The sequence below is a fragment of the Schistocerca piceifrons genome, chromosome 4 (assembly GCF_021461385.2).
Source record: "Schistocerca piceifrons isolate TAMUIC-IGC-003096 chromosome 4, iqSchPice1.1, whole genome shotgun sequence".
NCBI classification, from domain to species: domain Eukaryota; kingdom Metazoa; phylum Arthropoda; class Insecta; order Orthoptera; family Acrididae; genus Schistocerca; species Schistocerca piceifrons.
The window spans coordinates 1,049,758-1,070,756 of record NC_060141.1 but is presented as its reverse complement, the minus strand read 5'-3'; the positions used below and the strand labels follow the sequence as shown (position 1 = coordinate 1,070,756).

General features: G+C 41.3%; 1 protein-coding gene across 1 annotated transcript in view; it reads left to right on the top strand.

Moving 5' to 3' along the window:
* Positions 1-4,363: 4,363 nt before the first annotated feature.
* Positions 4,364-20,999, top strand: part of LOC124794831 — a 228,074-nt gene continuing 211,438 nt past the window's right edge. The window contains exon 1 of the mRNA XM_047258496.1: positions 4,364-4,440. Within this exon, the coding sequence (XP_047114452.1) occupies positions 4,415-4,440 (26 nt within the window). The 5' untranslated portion in view covers positions 4,364-4,414. The remainder of the gene's footprint in view (positions 4,441-20,999) is intronic.

The following is a 20,999-nucleotide window of genomic DNA, read 5'->3' as shown; positions in this document are numbered from 1 at the left end:
AGTTTGTTAATTATTGAAATTAAAATTTTGTGAAACATTTCTAAGCAAACCAATAATTGATAAATGTTTTTTTTCTGTAATGGTGAGGTCTACAATCATTAGCATTAAGTTTTTTAAAATTTATTTGTTCTTTGGTCTTAAAATATTTGCTCCTGACAGAGGTTTAGAATCTCATTTGTTCTATTTAAGTTGAAACTTTTACTGGTATCAGGTGTACAAAGATTTCTGAAGAATTTTATTAGCTTACTATGTCAAGATTTACAACTGCAGTTGCTGCTTTCGTTTTAAAGATTTGGTCAAATTAACTCTTAGTTTGCGTTGTTCAAGTACTACTGTACCAGTTGTAGAAGTATGAAACCGGAATTTTCCTGTAGACGGTGCTAGCCGTCAGTGTAGTGCCCCTTGAGATCGCGTCTGCAGGTCATCTGCTTCCTGTAATGGCTGACGAGGAATGTCAACTCACAGTAACCCAAGTTCCATACATCGGTATCTGCTTCAAACGCGTAGAAATGTCGAATTTTGCGTCTGCGAACTATGATTTGCAGACAGCATTGGTTTTTGTTATAATTTGAAGAAAACTGCTGAAGAATCGCATCGAATGTTTGTCGAAGCTTTCGGCAAACATGCTCTTGGGAAAACAAGTGTTTCGAATGGTTCAAAAAATTCAAAAGTGGTGATTTGGCGTGACAAACGACGGGCGCGAGAAACCACCGAGAAAGTTTGAAGGTAACGAATTGCAGGTCTCGCCGGATGAAGATGATACTCAAACTCAACAGGAACTCGCGGAAGAATTGAATCCAACGCAGAAAGCCGTTTGTCTTCGGTTGAAAGCTATTGGAAAGGTGCCGAAAGTGGGACAATGGGTCCCGCATGAACTGAATGAAAGACAGCAAGCAAATCGAAAGACCACTTGTGAAATGCTGCTCACCAGATACAAAAGAAAGTCTTTTCTCCATCGAATAATAACAGGTGATGAAAAATGGAAGTATTTTGAAAATAATAAGCGTCGTAAATCACGGGTGAATCCGGGCAAAAAATATACACCCAGTGCAAGAGCAAATCGCTTTGGAAAGAAGACAATGTTCTGTGTTTGGTTGGATCAGAAGCGTGTCATTTATGAGCTGCTAAAACCTGGTGAAACCGCTAGCACTGATCGCTACCAACAACAAATGATCCATTTAAATCGATCATTACTCGAAAAGGAACCGGAATATGGGAAAAGGCAACACAAAGTCATATTGCTCCACGATAACGCCGCATCACACACAGTAAAACGTGTCAGGGTGACGGTCGAGGCGTCCAGTGGGAAATATTCTCCAGACCTGGCTCCGACCGATTATCACCTATTTGCATCGCGCTGTCGCCGGACAACGCTTCTGACTGGTTCCCTTCAAAAGAAGGACAGCTTTTTGGCATGTCATTCATAGCCTGCCGGAGGGTTACGAGAAATGTATAAAGCAATAGAGATTATTTTGAATGAAATATTGTTTATCAGTTTCAAACAACAGATGTGTAATTACTGCAATCAAATTCCGGTTTCATACTTGTACACCTGATACGTAAGTAATTCCTGTGAGGCCTAATACATGACGAGAGGTGAAAGTCTTAAGGAAGAGGCCCAGTGTCTCGTCACCCGAGGATCTCCGCAAGCAAGCCATCCTGCTCAACCAGACGTGCTGCACTGCGCTACGATCGCGTTTCTCACTCCTGCACTGCAGTGCGTGCATTCTGACGCCACCGCCGAACTCTCTCTCCGCCTCAGCTGACCTGAGCCGCTCTCGCCGGCCCGCAGTGCGCCTCCTCCTCCTTCCGACACCAGGCGGCAGCGTGTGCCAGCGTGGCCCCTCCTCCACCCGCTCTGCACTCACCTCCCCGTTTTGCAGTTCAGCCAGCAGGCTTTCAACAGTCAGGCCAACTCCTACTCCCGCAAAATTCAGTTTGCACCGTAGTGTATTCCTCGTCTCGATGTTTGGGATGTGTGTGTTTGTGTGTGTATGTGTGTGTGTGTGTGTGTGTGTGTGTGTGTGTGGCGGGGGGGGGGGGGGGAGGGAGGAGGGAGAAAGAGTGAAGTCCACTCTGTAATGATTCCTTTGAGAAAAAAACTCTCGTTGTACTTGAAAAGTAGGAATGTGGATCAGCTTCCTATACCTAGAAACACATCAGAAGCCGCAATGCCTTTTCCCGCTCGACAAATAAACTGAGACTGCTGTGTCTCTGCAAATCGTTGGCATCTCGTTACCTTAAACGTACAACACCAGTTACCTAAAACACGCAGTCTCGTGGCAGACATCCTCATAATGTTTAGCGCACTGTATTTCGCACATACAGGGTGTTTCAAAAATGACCGGTATATTTGAAACGGCAATAAAAACTAAACGAGCAGCGATAGAAATACACCGTTTGTTGCAATATGCTTGGGACAACAGTACATTTTCAGGCGGACAAACTTTCGAAATTACAGTAGTTACAATTTTCAACAACAGATGGCGCTGCAAGTGATGTGAAAGATACAGAAGACAACGCAGTCTGTGGGTGTGCCATTCTGTACGTCGTCTTTCTGCTGTAAGCGTGTGCTATTCACAACGTGCAAGTGTGCTGTAGACAACATGGTTTATTCCTTAGAACAGAGGATTTTTCTGGTGTTGGAATTCCACCGCCTAGAACACAGTGTTGTTGCAACAAGACGAAGTTTTCAACGGACGTTTAATGTAACCAAAGGACCGAAAAGCGATACAATAAAGGATCTGTTTGAAAAATTTCAACGGACTGGGAACGTGACGGATGAACGTGCTGGAAAGGTAGGGCGACCGCGTACGGCAACCACAGAGGGCAACGCGCAGCTAGTGCAGCAGGTGATCCGACAGCGGCCTCGGGTTTCCGTTCGCCGTGTTGCAGCTGCGGTCCAAATGACGCCAACGTCCATGTATCGTCTCATGCGCCAGAGTTTACACCTCTATCCGTACAAAATTCAAACGCGGCAACACCTCAGCGCCGCTACCATTGCTGCACGAGAGACATTCGCTAACGATATAGTGCACAGGATTGATGACGACGATATGCATGTGGGCAGCATTTGGTTTACTGATGAAGCTTATTTTTACCTGGATGGCTTCGCCAATAAAGAGAACTGGCGCATATGGGGAACCGAAAAGCCCCATGTTGCAGTCCCATCGTCCCTGCATCCTCAAAAATAACTGGTCTGGGCCGCCATTTCGTCCAAAGCAATCATTGGCCCATTTTTCAGATCCGAAACGATTACTGCATCACGCTATATGGACATTCTTCGTGAATTTGTGGCGGTACAAACTGCCTTAGACGACACTGCGAACACCTCGTGGTTTATGCAAGATGGTGCCCGGCCACATCGCATGGCCGACGTCTTTAATTTCCTGAATGAATATTTCGATGATTGTGTGATTGCTTTGGGCTATCCGAAACATACAGAAGGCGGCGTGGATTGGCCTCCCTATTCGCCAGACATGAACCCCTGTGACTTCTTTCTGTGGGGACACTTGAAAGACCAGGTGTACCGCCAGAATCCAGAAACAATTGAACAGCTGAAGCAGTACATCTCATCTGCATGTGAAGCCATTCCGCCAGACACGTTGTCAAAGGTTTCGGGTAATTTCATTCAGAGACTACGCCATATTATTGCTACGCATGGTGGATATGTGGAAAATATCGTACTATAGAGTTTCCCAGACCGCAGCGCCATCTGTTGTTGACAATTGTAACTACTGTAATTTCGAAAGTTTGTCTGCCTGAAAATGTACTGTTGTCCCAAGCATATTGCAACAAACGGTGTATTTCTATCGCTGCTCGTTTAGTTTGTATTGCCGTTTCAAATATACCGGTCATTTTTGAAACACCCTGTATGTTCACCATCGTCACTGTGATCAACTTTTTTTTCTTTTTTTGCTTAAGGTGCTATTATGCATAATCTCTAAGAGAGGCACATCTGGCTATTTTTGTGCCGGAATAATAAACCAGCATTTCTGGATACTTCCTGTAAGTCTGCAAGTGTGCTAATCGAACTCGTTGTCATTCTGTAAGCATGTGGCACACGCACGCAGAAAAGGAACAAATTCTTTTTTGTGACGGCTCTCGAAGCAAAATGGAAAATGGCTGTGTTCCGGACGAGAGACGTCATGCGTCCTGTGGTTAACTCATCCTGCGGAAAGACTTCCGCTACGTCTATCTCTGCACTGTGTCTGCGCCGCACGCGACGCACACTTGGCGTGTTTCCATTACGGCGACAACAGCTCACAATGCATCCGTGGCCTGCAGCCGCGTCGTGGCTGCTTTTTCTGGCAGCCAATGGCACCACGAAGCTCGACTGTTTCTGCACGCACGTCGCCGACGTCTATTACCAGGGCGGTGGTCTACGCTTTCAGACTGATGGCGAAGAAAACTTATGGTTGACCTACTGTGTATATCCGAGTAAGTACTCGTTCATACAGCACGGATTCACGCGACATTATGCGCCGCGCGGTTTTGAGCTACTGAGAAGCGCACTGGCTTGCGCGTACTGCTATGAAGTATTACGAAACGTTCTCTGCCCGGCAGTCAGTTTATTAGGAGGAAAATACACTTCATTTTTAACCTTTAAGATCAATGGACGTTGTACAGCCTTTCGCGAGTGAGGAGATACCGTGAAGAACGATCTTCAAAGGCTATCAGCTCACCATCTACATCTCTTCATTGAGTCCAAAATGTTTCCCGTTTGTCTGAGAACAGGTGGAAGTCAGAGGCTGCCAATAATGACTGATATTACGGACCATGTTCGTGGGGACGTTTTGACTTTGTCACACCCGAGCCTTTTATGTGCAGGGTGTGGACAAATATGTCCTCGAATATAAATGTAGATCCTAGCCAAACCCGCAGGTTGCACTCTGTGTCTGACCACGAAGGGGCCCGTGCAGTTTCCTCAATAAGTTGCCAGGGTGAGTCGCGGCCAGAACAGTTTCCTGTGCCACGGTGAGTGCACCACGTCGCGCCTCTGTCCATTCGGACGCGGGCAGAATGTCGCAGCTCGCATGGCGGGTGCTTCAGTAACCGAGGCAGCAGAACTGTTAGGTGCTTCAAGAAGTACCGTATCGAACATTTATTCCGCATACAACGAAAACGGAAAAAAGGCATGCCCTAATTCCAACGCAGACGAAATTTTGGTTTTGAGTGATCGTGACGAATGGTCATCGAAAAGGACTGTGACGCAAAATACGGAGACGACAGCTGCAAAGTCACTGCAGAACTGAATATCGCACTCGCGAACCTTGTCAGCACCAAAACAGCGAGGACTGACCTCCGTCACCATAAAATCTGCGCTATGGAACAATGAAAGAATTTCATTTCGTTGAATGAGACTTGTTTCAAACTGTTTAGTAGTTCTGACCGAGTTTACGTTCTAAGAGTAAAAGAATAAGGCGGTTTGGTGATGACTTGGAGTCGTGCAGGTTGCCTGCATCAGGGGCAAGTATGCATTCAGGGGCAAAACTATTGTTCTCTTTTGACTGACAGGTCCTTAACCCACTGTTGTGCCAAGAAGATAATGACCTCCTGGAGATAAACTGTCCTTCAACTATTGTTCAGTTAAGTGATTTTCTATGTCACCCCTACCCCCTTCTACCCTTTCTCTTCCAACCCCCTCAGAAATCTAGCACTGCTTTTGATGTCAAATTAACTGTCTAATTAATTAAATTGATTGGTAAAATTGGTGGGAAATAGATCAGTTGTGCCACTTTCGGTATTCCTGAGCTGCTCCAGGTTATTCGATTAGCCTCCCCCCCCCCTACTGTATCAAATTGATGGACTAATTAACTAATTAAATCGATACCTTTCAAATTTTCTTGCCCCTCCATTCTGGAAATATTGATTGATCAATTGCCCATGTATGGAATATTGTTTAAGCAATTTAGACAATATGTGGAATAGAACTTATTTAAGCAATTTATGGGATACAAGGTGGTGATGGAATATAGTTTATTCAAAGAATTATATCGCGATATGTAGAATACTCGAGACATTGCGGCGATTTTTCATTCCAATCACATAAGGAAACATGAAACTACACTGTCACAAACCTCTTAAACATATCTGAAAAACTTTCTCACATCTCGCCATCCACAGTTGCGCCACACGATGGCTGTTTGGCTGCCAGACCATGCAGGCCTGTGCAAGTAGCAAGGGCTAATCACCAGCAACGAAAGCACACTTCCCGTTGGCATCCTCTCCCATCTCGAATGGTCTGTAAGCACGAATCAACCTGTCCGGTACCAGCACACGCGTTACTCGCTCCTTCCAAAGGAAGTGCCTGACTGGGAATCGATCCAGAAATACTATTGAATTTAATAAATCAATAATTTACAGTCACATGATCATGATGTATGGCATATAAGGCTGATGCATTAACTATTTCACACATACACAGATTGGTGATTTCACAAAACTAGTAGCAGGCTGACTCGAAATACACTTTAAACAAAAAGAGAGAGCGAGAGAGAGTCGTAATTTGCTTTGCAGATGACAAAAACTAGCGTGCGATATTTAAAGAAGTGCGACACTTTCCCATTCTGCCTCGGACTCTAAATACCCCCACCTTCCTGGCGTACTTCCTTTGTGGTACACTTGACGCTGAACATGAACTCCTTCAGGAGTTATTAAATCTAGTGTGGATTATCACATTTTGAAGATGGCACAAATGTTGCTTCAGAAGCTGTGCCAAAGTCTTTATTAGCATTCTCGGTAACATGGTAGGTTCTGTAGGCGATGACATCTCGGTCTACGAAGCTCTCCAGGCCAGATACGTTTGGAACACCTGATCCACCTCGTACAATAGCAACAGTTAACCATCCGTTGCCATGTGTCGATACTGAAGTTGAGTCTGCATCCACAGAAGACTGCTGGTCCATCAAGTAAAGAATGTGCTGCAACAGACTTTATAGTATTCTTCTTCTTGTCAGCAGCGGACGTTGTCATTTCAACGTCTTCAATAGTTTTATACATGGTCTGTCTTGAACGTCGACGATATCTTCTGTGGTATAGACGTTTAAACAATTTTCTTCAAATACACACAGTAGTTTGCATGCATAAGCAATAGTTCTATGTTTCTGACGAGAAAATTTCAGTGAATAATGCAACCGAAAATTATTTGATATCTCGACTGGAAGCTGTGATGTATGAAATTATTGTTGGAATTTCAAATTTTTATATGAATTTATACAATCATCATTATGCAGTTCCCCACTGCTACTGGTCTGCTAAGCATATTTTATTTTTTAAAAGCACTGTAGTATTCTTAAGTTGCCTGGTTCTCTCAGCTACACCTCGATGAAGAATAAGGGAAGAAAGAGTTTACCGCGTGATAGGATAGTAACAACAACAAATACCACCGCAACGTGTTGAGAAACACGGTCCGTTCAGGGTGAGGTGCCTAAGATCGCCGAAGACACTCTCACAGCCCACATACTCACCTTCTGGACGTCCAAACGCAGCGCGCCTGTGCTCCACCGCTACTGCTCAGAGACCGGAGAAAACGACTGCTGTGAACACGGCCCGTGTCCTCTCTGACAGCTGATGCGGAAGTGTATGTCAGCCAGAGAGAGGACCACCAGCGATGGAGGGTCCTCCCCGGGAGGACCTGAGTCAATTCGAATGTTATCAATACGCCCAGCGCAAACACTCGCCGTATTGAATCTTCTCAGATTTCCACGGAGCATACTTGCAATATGCACGTTCGCGAAAGCTACCTAACACACACTGGGTATTAGTTCACTATTCCCCCATCCAGGGGGAGCCGCGAGCCAAATCGTCACAAGCCACAGCACACTGGAAGCTTTCCCGGACTCTGCAGACTGGTGTACGGAGTGCGGGCGAAGTGCGGGCGAGCCCCGTCCGGGGACAGAGGCGTACGCTGGGGTTCTGCTTCCAGCCCTGACCCGCCTGCCGGCTGCTGTGCTGCCAGCGTCCATCTCCAGACTCACGAGAATGTTGGGAACCAGGCGCATGTCCATCAGTGTAAATACAATTAAATATTACGACTGTTGCTGCAGTCTGACACTGAGCGATGTAATGAAAATGTCTCCTCTTAATGTCTTTGGTCCTCGAACGAATCTCACGTTGAAATAACACTATCTATAGATCACACAATTTTCCGTGTAACATCTCTCTCATACGCTGATGTTTTGAAATTTTCCGTATCAAATCATTACCTCCTTCACGATGGACACACAGTCATTTTCTTTGCACATGTCAGAACATTAGCTGAAGTAACTTTATATTGCAGCATATACACACTTCATACAAGCAGTGCTGTTCTCGTTTATATGTGTATAGTACATGAAAAAGTTATGGTATGCACGTACTCACACCGGCTACAGGTCTCGATTCTCCTCAGTTCCAGAAAATTATTCGACATTTAAGTTTTCCAATCAGCGCTTCCGGAAGGTGCTGTATCCTGCCAAGACTCTCTCAAACAAGTGTTGTAAAGCACAGGCGTCCGGCGCTATGTGATAATCAACGGCGCTCGCATTGACGACAGGAATGGAAAGACATCATCGACAAGGGTTGGTGTGCTGCAATCAACATCGCAGTAAAAAATGCAACAAAGAAAACGCGAGGATCTTCTTAGGGGTACCCAATAAGGGGATGTTCTGTGTATCCAATTTGTTAAGCTGTGTTGCCTGCCCTGTTTGTACATTAAGCACATCCAGTTGAACCCTCGGACCTGTTTACGAAATGCTTCTATCACCCCTTTCGTCCAGATATACTTCTCAATTCGTTGAAGTCACCATTCACGACGTTAAATCTCTCCTCCCGTACGACTAGACAAATGTAATTTTTTTTACATGAGTAGTAATCTGATTACGTCCCACAAATGTCCGGCGTTATGTCGGAACATAAGCCACATTATTTGTATGCTCAAGCAGCGTAACATTCCTGATTCTCACTTATGGGTGAAAAAAAAAAATAGATTCATTCACACACGCACCAGCTGGGTATAGTTTTAGTACTGCCCTGTAGAAAAAAAAGCCTCCTACCATCTCATGTTTGTCGATGAATAAAGAATGTAATTTCATGGATTTCACCACATCCACGAAACCTTCTCATATTTTTGATACTTGTAAATCCAATGAACACACAATATATTCAGACCGCCAATAGTCGAGGTTTGCGGCACTGCAATCCATGCATAGCTACCGTAGACCTGCCACTCAGGCATACAAATTTCCCCAGACTAAGAAATCATTGCGAGTGGAATATAAACCAAAGAACAGCCATTCATAGTTAATTTTCAAGGGCTAAGGAAATGGCAGCAGAAACTGGAAAATTGTTATGTATGGAGACTCGGCACACTTTAATTTCGTGTTGCTGAGCACAGCACCTGCTCAATATTTGGAGCAGGAGGAGGATCACCTCGAGACGGATCTGTTGTCGCAGCTGACAAAATTCTGTTCTTTTCGAAAAAATAAAAGAGCCTGTCAGAACGTCGTACTAAGATTTTGTTTGTTGTATGTGCGATAAACGGCAATACATTCCTGTTTAGAGCCTTTAACGTGTGTGTGTGGGGAGCTGAATTTTCAGTAAGGAATACCATGTTATGTAGAAACCTCAATTACATTTGAATCCAAAGAATGCTTTATTCCAAGCACACAATCGGCTTCTGTTTGTCTCTACCAGCGCACCAGCTGTATGTAACTAAATAATCACTACGAATCCGTCATCATTCAGTTATTCAACTTCAAATGTGTGCAGGATGTCTGTGAATAAGGTAATGTCGTAATTCTAATAGTGAATTTAAGGAGTGGTGGTGAGTAAATTGTGCAAAGTATGATCGTGCTTTAGTTATCGCCATTACAGGGGGATAGCGACTGCACAATTCTTCTCATTCAAGAACACAGCTGTACCCATACATTAGAAAAAATATTCTAGAGCTCTTACTTCCTCAATACGTTACGACAATTAGCCTTGAGGACTACGGACTCTCTGGGAAAAAAGGAATGTTACTGCTAACAAAGTGTTTGAGCGATTGTAAGCAAGAGATGTGTGTAATGTGCTAGCGGATATTTGTATGAAACTGATTAGCACATGTGAACACTTTTGATTATTACGTGTTTCCTCCACAACTTGTACCATTGCTATGTAATAGACATTGAAGCGCCAAAGAAACTGGTATGGGCATGCGTATTCAAGAACAGAGATACGTAAACAGGCAGAATACCGCGCTACGGTGGGCAACGCCTATGTAAGACAACAAGTGTCTGGTGTAGTTGTTAGATCGGTTACTGCTGTTACAATCGCGGTTTATCAAGATTTAAGTGAGTTTCAACGTGGTTTATAGTCGGCATACGAGCGATGGGACACAGCATCTCCGAGGTAGCGATGAAGTGGAGATTTTCCCGTACAACCATTTCACGACTATACCGTGAATATCAGGAATCCGGTAGAAAATCAAATATCCGAGACCGCTGGGGCCGGAAAAAGATCCAGCAAGAATGGGACCAACGACGACTGAAGAGAAGTGCAACCCTTACGAAAATTGCTGCAGACTTCAGTGCTGGGCCATCAACAAGTGTCAGCGTGCGAACCATTCAAGAAACAGAATCGATATGGGCTTTCGGTGCTGAAGGCTGTAACGGAACATATTAAAGGCTTTACTGTACCGAAGTATTCGATACCCTCCAAATTCAACCAGTTTAACGAGTATTTATGATTATAGAAAAGTTATTGTGTATGTTAACAATGATTGCATAACATGTCTGCATAAACAGTCAACCCATTAAATTATACTGAATAACTGACCCACACAAAAGTTTATATCACTTGATCACTGATACAGCAAATGTCATCATGTAAAAACACTAAGTTCATCTAAAATAATTAATATGAAGTACGAAAATTAGTGGACAACTTGGGTATTTAGGATCTCCTTAAATAAAAATCACCCAGTGAAACCTATTTGTTCACTAGGAGCGGTTTCACTCAGTATTCACGAAATCAATCCTGTTTTAGACGAAAACCAATGTAATTCTTAATAATTCATGTTAATTACTTATTTATGCAAATTAGAGAAGTCAATTGACAAACTTCTAAAAAACGGCCTTTTTGTAACAAAGAATTATTCTGTCAAGTCAACAAATCTGTCTGTCATTTTAATAACATGTTAAATTATGTCACTCGATGCAAATTAATAACTTTTCTGCACAAATTATGATAACAGATGTACATGTGACTTGTAAACTATATCTCTTTTTAGTAGTTCTTTGACAATGTTATAAATACAAGCAGCAAGAACGGTCGAGGAGCAGTCGGAATGTCACTTTGGTAAAGTGTGTTTGTGTGTTATTGTTTGAGGTGGATAAACAATGCAAAGAACATGTAACGGAAATACTACTTTGTGTTGTGTCATGGTCTTTGGTGGACAGTGGAATTAAGATGGCCACCAGAGTAATAAATATTTGAAGTTTACATATTTGTTGGTTTCGCTCGTTCTTTATCATCAAAAGCATATAAAAAACACGGGACCTCATGTTTTTAACCCTAGACAACCAGATTTAGAGCCAGCATCAGCATCGAGACACGGCAGCGATCCAGCAAGTAGCAGCGATTACTACAACACAATGCATTTTAATGGCGCCAACCTAACATCAAGTGCTAACAAGCTCCGTAAATGGGAGTGAAATAGTGCGATTATAGCAATTAGCTATATCTACGACCAGGCGACCATTACAAAAGTGGGGGCTCGTCCGGGATCTTTAAGTGCATCGATGATAATAGTGCAGCGATAAATTTCGTAAGTGCTTATCATTCCAAAAAAGTTTATTTGTGCAGTGTGGCAACAGTGAAAATATGTCAAAAATAAATAAATTGTGTTTGTGCGACTACGAAAAACTATCATCACACCGCTCGGAAGATTAACGTCTGGATTATGTCAATGGAATTCATCAATCAAGACTTCAGCTTCGATAAAACCGAATATAAGTGAAGAAAGCCAACAAGAAGCTACATAAAGCAAGGTATTTTGTTGTTGTCATTTAAAATAATTAATAGTTAACATGTCTCTACCTGAGAGTGATGAGATCATAGGAAATGTAAAAATTGAACCAGGGGATGGTGAACAATTAAACTTAACAGAGTGGCTAGCAGGGTTTGCAACTCAAATAAGCTCGCAACTTAAACAATCCAGTGAACAAGTACGTTTGGATTTTAAACAATCTAGTGAACATGTAAGTTTGAAACTTAAAGAAAACACAGATAGACTGGATAAGTTAAGTTTGGATTTTGATCTATTAAATACTCATCTCAATGAGAAGTGTGTGGAAATTAAAACTACCCTCACTACCCTCAGTAAGGACACTAGAGAACAGTTGATACACTTCAGAAAAGAATTTCAAGTTGAAGTTGAAAGTTTAAATGAAAACATACAAGCTAACACAGACAGCATTGCTGTCATCTACAACAGAGTAGATACTGAAGTTGAAAGATTAGATCAGAGAATAGACAAAACTTCAGAAAACCTTAAACAAGAATACAACCTGTATACCACTAATGTAGATACAAAAGTAGAAAATATACACACTAAATTTACACAATTGGAGGACGCATTGATGTCAAAACCAATGTTTTACAATCAAAATACAATGTATGGGCACATCCAAGTGAAATGCTTTCCTGGTGAAAATCTGCACCCTATTGACTTTATTCACCAATGTAAGGATATGTTTGTTGTAGGAATGTCAGATAACATAAAAATTAAGTTAGTAAAACGGTTTCTAGAAGGGGAGGCTCTATCCTGGGCAAATGAGAATAATGATTCTTGCAATACTTTTGAAGAGTTTGAAGCTAAATTTATTTGCAAATTTTGGTCACAATCCATACAAGCCAGATTAAAGTCAGAATTTCTAAATGGACCAGTGTATAGAGGGGAAGTATGGGGAATGCAAAAATTTTGCAGAGATCAACTGAAAAAACTTGTTCACTTGAATAACTCTTTTGATATTATGACACAAATTGATGTTTTAAAAAGAAGGTTACCAGAGAGACTGCAGTGGGAATTGGTCCATGGACCAGACGATTCAATGGAAGAGTTCCTGAAATTTGTAGATAGATTAGATAGGGCCTTGGAAAGAGAAAATAACCAAAGTTTTGGCTCTGGCAACAAACAGTATGGGGGGTGGAACAGGAATGTAAATAGAGATTATTATGGGAGGAGAGACTTTGAAAATTCTGGAAATAATTCTCCAAATAGAGGAGATAGGAGATATGAAAATGATTTCAGAAACAATACACAGGAGGGAGGAGGGAGGAGAGATAACAGGAATGATAGAAATAGGTATTGGGGAAGAGAACAAGATAGAAGGGGGTTTGTTGAAACTAGTGAACAAAACGACAACTACAAACGGACAGACCAAGGGAACCAGCCGGGAAACGGTAGACAGTCCCACTAGATGTCCGTAGTTTTGGGGCTAGACAATATTATGACAGGACAACACATAACCGAAACTGGAGAAGGAGAAGATACAATGTAAAGAGCAAGTACCATGAAAATACTGATGTTGTTAGAATGAATAAATTAGAATTTAATAAAAGGTTTTGGGATACTATGAGTAAAAGTTATACAGTTAATAAAAACAGTGCTCAAGCACAGGTAGTTAGTGAAAGTGCAGAAGTTGAAGGTATTGCAGAGTTCCATAGTTGGGCTGAAAAAGATACTGGTGTTAATAACAAGTCAGACACACCACAAATAGAATCTATTTTGGGGGGTTTATTTGATAAGAAGGGGGATGACGAAGTGTTTAATGGAGCCAAAGACTCAATTGCTGAGATTCAGATACATAGGGGGGAAACTGAAGATGGGGTTGTTGTGGTGGAGGAGGAAGAAGTAATAGAGGGACATTTAAATAATGATCCTAAATCAAGTGATGTTATTGATGAGAGTGTGGAGGGAGAAATAAAAGTATTTGTAGAATTGAAAAGTGATGATGAGGTAAAGGTAAGTGATGTGACAAACATGGGTAATAATGAGGTTAATGTAAGTGAAATGCGGACTAGGGAATGTGTATCTGAGGACAAGCTATTGCCTATTGGGAACTATGAAACACTAATCTATGAGAATGGTAATAATAATAATATTAAAGAAAATATAAAGGGATGGAATGTAAATGTGTGTTTTCAAGAGAAAGGGGAAAAGTTTTTAGAAGTTTTGTGGAACAACTATGGAAACTGTATAAACAAAGATGCCTTTTGGAAAGAATTAGCAAAGGTAAGTGCAACCTTGTATCCTACATGGTGGACAAGAATCCGTAGTGGACTTTATAAAAAAGGGGGTGAAAACAGTAGGTTGTTAAGTGACAACACAGTGCTAAAAGGAACAGATGAAAAGAAAGGTTTATGTTTAAATGTCAATGCTTTGCAAACAGAGAGGGATGTGTGTAAGTGTAGGAAAGAGACATTTGACTTAGGAACTAAAGAAATTGAAAATGATCTGTTGTTTGAAAATACTGAAATAGACAAAGATGTTGAGCTAGGTTGTCCATATGTTAAAGTAAACATTGACATTAGTCCATTTGAAATAAAAGAAAGCCCACGTCCTAATGCGTATAGACTTATCTTTCCCAGATCAAGAAGGTTATTTGGATTAAGAAACATCACTGAATTGAAACCATATAAACATGATTAAGCACATTTCCCTGTTTGAATACAGTTACTTACCCATTTTCCATAAAGCATGTTATCAGCAAAGATTTTTACTGGGTGTGTCAAATAGCAACTACCACTCATCCTACAGACCCTGGAAAAGTACCAGATCTCTGAGAGACTGTTTTTATATTTTTATTGTCACTATTGAATATTAAATTTTGAGACATCTTCTTTACTTGCAACGGGCAAGAAGGTGACAAACATTTATTACTTTCCTTTTGTATGGTTGAATATGGGACATACTTGCACCAAATAAAAGACAATGAAAAAATTGTTGTGCAAGACCCATCATTTTGTTACTATTGTGTTCTTAGGCATAAGATTTGTGTACAATTTTCTACAGCTAATCAGATGTTCACCAAGTTTGATGTTTGTGTTATGTTGTGACCAATTTAAGTGTCCAGTTTTAGTATTAATATGTTCTTGTACTGTCTTGACTAGGTGTCTCAATGGGAAACAAGTTCGTTAAATAATTCCTTTTTTTCAAATGCGTATTATATTCATACATGTACTTCTCTAGTGTTTGTGTTTATATAACATGTCCATACTTATAATTATGTTCTTTGTTTTCATTTCTTTTATGTGGCTCAAAAAGAGCAGACAGTTGCAATATTTTCCTATGGACATATGACCTGTCCATCTATGTAATGTATTTATATTCCTTCTATTATCTTGATTAATCTGTGACTCAAAGAGAACTGACTTTGAAATAATTTACATATATTTTTGATATATCTTAAAATCGCATGTGATATATTTGTGTCTGTTTTTAATCATTTTCCATGTGGCTCACTGGGAGCAAAGATTAACATTTTTTATTACTTTCATATATTACTAATTATTTTTATTATGCTGTCATACTGAATGACATAACACAAAGTGCATTTGAAACAACACAACTAAAATATTTGCAGGAAAAAGTCATTTTGAAACAGTGTAACGGTCATTGCATATGTACACATTATGCATAGTAAAACAAAACAAAAATTATTAAAGTAGTACGTTTCCAAATTTTAACCATTTGACACATTTGTCCTAGTCGGCTAATATCATTAACATTCTGTAAATGATATTACCCGAGGGGGGTATTGTAACAGAACATATTAAAGGCTTTACTGTACTGAAGTATGCGATACCCTCCAAATTCAACCAGTTTAACGAGTATTTATGATTATAGAAAAGTTATTGTGTATGTTAACAATGATTGCATAAAATGTCTGCATAAACAGTCAACCCATTAAATTATACTGAATAACTGACCCACACAAAAGTTTATATCACTTGATCACTGATACAGCAAATGTCATCATGTAAAAACACTAAGTTCATCTAAAATAATTAATATGAAGTACGAAAATTAGTGGACAACTTGGGTATTTAGGATCTCCTTAAATAAAAATCACCCAGTGAAACCTATTTGTTCACTAGGAGCGGTTTCACTCAGTATTCACGAAATCAATCCTGTTTTAGACGAAAACCAATGTAATTCTTAATAATTCATGTTAATTACTTATTTATGCAAATTAGAGAAGTCAATTGACAAACTTCTAAAAAATGGCCTTTTTGTAACAAAGAATTATTCTGTCAAGTCAACAAATCTGTCTGTCATTTTAATAACATGTTAAATTATGTCACTCGATGCAAATTAATAACTTTTCTGCACAAATTACGATAACAGATGTACATGTGACTTGTAAACTATATCTCTTTTTAGTAGTTCTTTGACAATGTTATAAATACAAGCAGCAAGAACGGTCGAGGAGCAGTCGGAATGTCACTTTGGTAAAGTGTGTTTGTGTGTTATTGTTTGAGGTGGATAAACAATGCAAAGAACATGTAACGGAAATACTACTTTGTGTTGTGTCATGGTCTTTGGTGGACAGTGGAATTAAGATGGCCACCAGAGTAATAAATATTTGAAGTTTACATATTTGTTGGTTTCGCTCGTTCTTTATCATCAAAAGCATATAAAAAACACGGGACCTCATGTTTTTAACCCTAGACAACCAGATTTAGAGCCAGCATCAGCATCGAGACACGGCAGCGATCCAGCAAGTAGCAGCGATTACTACAACACAATGCATTTTAATGGCGCCAACCTAACATCAAGTGCTAACAAGCTCCGTAAATGGGAGTGAAATAGTGCGATTATAGCAATTAGCTATATCTACGACCAGGCGACCATTACAAGGCCCACTCGTGTATCCTTGATGACTGCAAGACACAAAGCGTAACGTCTTGCCTGGGCCTGTCAATACCGACATTGGACTGTTGATAACTGGAAACATGTTGCCTGGGAGGACGAGTCTCGTTTCAGATGGTATCGAGGGTATGGACGTGTACGTGTATGGTGACAGCTTCACGAATCCAAGGATTCTGCCTTGGAATGAAATAGCTTAAGTCCCGACCATTGTTCGTTGGCTAACATGTACTAATGTTTACTGCCGTTTATTAACGTGCACTAACGTGTGCTAACCTACATTAACCTATATTACATTTTGTTTATACAAATAGGCCAAGTTTGAATTCTGATGGTCAGTTCGTATTTCGCTACCAACAGAAGAAAATTGTGGCAAACAGAGCCACTAACGTAAGTCACCTGTGATGACTCAAAATCGCCCGCTCTGCCTCTCTCACGCACCAGGAGCGCGAGACCGCCCACCTCACGGCCTGGACCTTTGTACTCGCGTCGGAAATACTCCTCTGTAAATATTCCAATTAAACTATGACCCGAATACTGTTGTTCAATCCACACGGTCTAGGACATGGCCAGAGCACACCCTCAGTACCTAAGCCGAGAACATCGCTCGCCCCACCTGTAGTTAACCGCTGAGAGACGGAGATATGCTGCAAACACATCCCCCGCGCTCTCGTAGCCACTTGCCTCAGCAATTCGATCTAACAAAACATCCAAGTAGTAAAAACAAGAACCAACTCGAACTCTCTCATATTCTATATCGTCCCACAAATACTTAACGTACATTTTATTTACGCATCGAGCATATCTATCACTCTCATACAAAAAACACTCGTCCTGATGTATCTGGTGTCATGTTGCACAATCAGCAGACACGCAAACAGCTCCTAATTTCAGTGCACAATATCAAACTGCTCCTAAATAATACAGTACACATAACTGTAAACACCGTCAGTACTCGTAATCTGTCCAAATAACGCATAGCGAAATAACTCAACAGACGCGCGCAATCGACCTGTCCCACACTACGTCACACAAGTCCGACAGCTCTCAGTTCGCTCAAAGGTCTCTATTCGACCTCTCAAACGTGACTTGAAGACAGCCGCATTCACACCTAACACCTGGACGCCGAACATGGCTATCCAAGCCAGGCCGCGCGCGTCGTCTGTCAACGTCCTATCTCAGTGCGGTCCAGCACACAGGTTAAGGCCGCATTCCATTGCTTCCCGGCCTATTTGCGACACACATCCACCTTCACGTCTGTTGTCAGAATAGCCGAGAGCGAGTTCACACACACACACACACACACACACACTGCCTGCACACATCCCAGCGGTGCCCTCCCCTCACAATCTAAAACGATCATCTGACCGTGTAAAAAAAATAAGAGCCCAGTTAACCTCTCCGAAATTGTATAGTGCCCCCAGAAATAGTTAACGCTCGCTTTCGTGTTTTCTCAGCTTGTTTGTAAATTCAAATCTTACCCTAACAGAACTTGTTCGCGAAAATAATACTGAATGCGCTCCTGACTTCCTACCCTTCCAGCTCTCAACATACGCAAATGTTCTCAACCCTCCTATATCCCAGCACAACCGATTAATCATTCCTATTCCTTCTTATCGAATTTACTGGCCTAATTTCCTAAGGCCCCGTTATCGAAGTACGATCCTGATTTTCTTTCTGAGGCTTTCTGTGCTTACTTTTACAGAGATCGCCAAATTACCTCTACAGCCCCCTCAATCTACACACACACACACACACACACACAGACGGTCATCCTCTTTACTCATCCCATAACATAAGCAATAGTAACTTTACAATCCATTATATACAAACCCTACACAATGTAAGCCACAGTAACTTTACAGTACCGACTATATGCCCCAATGCTCTCCATTCCTAAGGAAGTACTGTGAACCTGCTCTTTCTTTCTACACACGCGACACTCAGCGGTAATCAGCCCTTCTACATTAACGGACAGAAGTCCCTCTCCGAACTGTTCCACAAATTCAGCGATCGCTTCCCCTCAACACAAATGCGTTACTGTCTCATCTTCCTTGCCTGCTCGCTTTTTCTCCACAAACATCTCCAGGCTCATAGACTACAAGAACACACCAAATTTTTTCGAAGTACAGCATCCTGTAAACCACAGTAACTAGAAACAAACAGACCGAAAAATTATATTTGCACTCTCGAAACCGAAGTCGTTGATATCATTATACTTACAGTTAAATGTTACGATCGCGGTCTCAATTGATTGGCATTCGACAATGAGCTAAGTATCGGAAATACACTCTCCTGACCCCTGTTACTCTGGAAAAATCTCTACCGTCCTTACGACTTCCTTTCTACTCATCACATAACATAAACAATACAGTATATACACATTTGATAGAAAACAGTGCACTTAACCAGTATATCTCTTCAGTATGCGAAAAAAAAAAAATCCCATTCCTACAGCGTCTATATACCGCAATGCTCTCCAATCCTAGGAAAGCACCGTCAACCTGCTCTTTCTCTCTACAGACCAGACACTCAGAGCTAATCTTCCCTCTTACATCAGCAGACCTAAGTCACCCTCAGAACTCTTTTTACAAATTCGGTATCGTCCCCCCTCAGCACAAACGCCTGACTGTCCCTCCTTCCTTGTCTGTTCACTTTTCTACAAACATCCTCAGACTCCTAGACTGCAAGAACACATGTACTTTCTCTATAAACCATCTATATTACACCATTTTAGCTGTACTTCTCAATATCATGCACTTGGCTACACCTCACCAATCACAAGTTCATCATAATTCACAAGATATAGACTTTAAATTAATTCTCTACAAACGCCGAACTTTATCTATGTGCAGCATGCTGTAAACTGCTGACTAACTAGAAACAAACATACGCAAAATGATATGTCCACTCTCGAATACTGGTCTCAGTCATATAACATATTCGAGATCTTGCCTATAATTTACACGTCAACTAAGGTTTGTCCCATGTCTAGAGAACAGACAAGCGTATATCCGACACACCACAGCTGATCTTCACTCAACTAAATAAAGGAAACAAATGTGCAGAAGTAGTCAACCGAACAATCTACATTCTATCGAATAACACCCCAACCCAAATCAATCATCTTCTCAAATTCTGACTTGACCACCAAAGCTGCCCAACACATAATATTATTTCGCTATTCGGTCGTCTGGAGGACATCAAAGTTGACTCTTACAGATCGATACACTCCAACAGGTCTCTGCATTCAGACAGCTGTTCAAGTTCTTTATTATTATTTATGATCATTTATTACTATTTATTATAATTTATTACTCATTATTATTTATATCATGCATGTGTGTTCGCCATGAGGTCCGGAGTGCAGTTGGGTTAGTACACATCGCCACCAGCAGAGGGCCTCGTTCAAGATGTCCGATTTTGGTAGGGAGTTTGAATTTTGGCGGAAGATCATACAGTTCGTTTACCTAACAAACATGGCTCCAAGTTCAACTGTGTTTAGCTCCTATCACAACCGCCAGACCGCTTTGTCATCACATCATTTGATTATGCAATTACCATTATTCAAGATGGCTACACCCAGTGCAAAATGTGTCACCTTTCCCGAACCTGCATGCTACAGTAAAATTCCAACTTGGCTTTAGTCACACCCTACACATTGTTCAGCTGACCCCATTTCCAGATCTTTGCGCATCTGATATCTGCAATTTAAGTCAGAGAAAGACATATCCATTACCTTCTGCAGCCTGTATAGAAACAGAATGACCTCAGTTACTGCAACAGGACCTTGTCTTGACCATTCGCCGGAAATGCGAGCACCGTCGGCAGTATGTCAAATCCACATATCTGTCCATCTATACAGCCGTCCACTCAGCCCCAGGACCAGCATGCCGAAGTGGGCTCTCTCTATACCTGCTCTCCAGCTATTGTCTAACCACATACACTGCACAAATAGATTCCTGAATAGTGCAGATCTCTATCCTCCCCTGCATCTCCAGCTCGACATGTAAACAGTATCTCTCCCCCAGCCAGCAAACCCCACGTCATTCACATTGCGCTGACAATTTCCACTCACAAATCTTAAACACTTGCATATATAAAT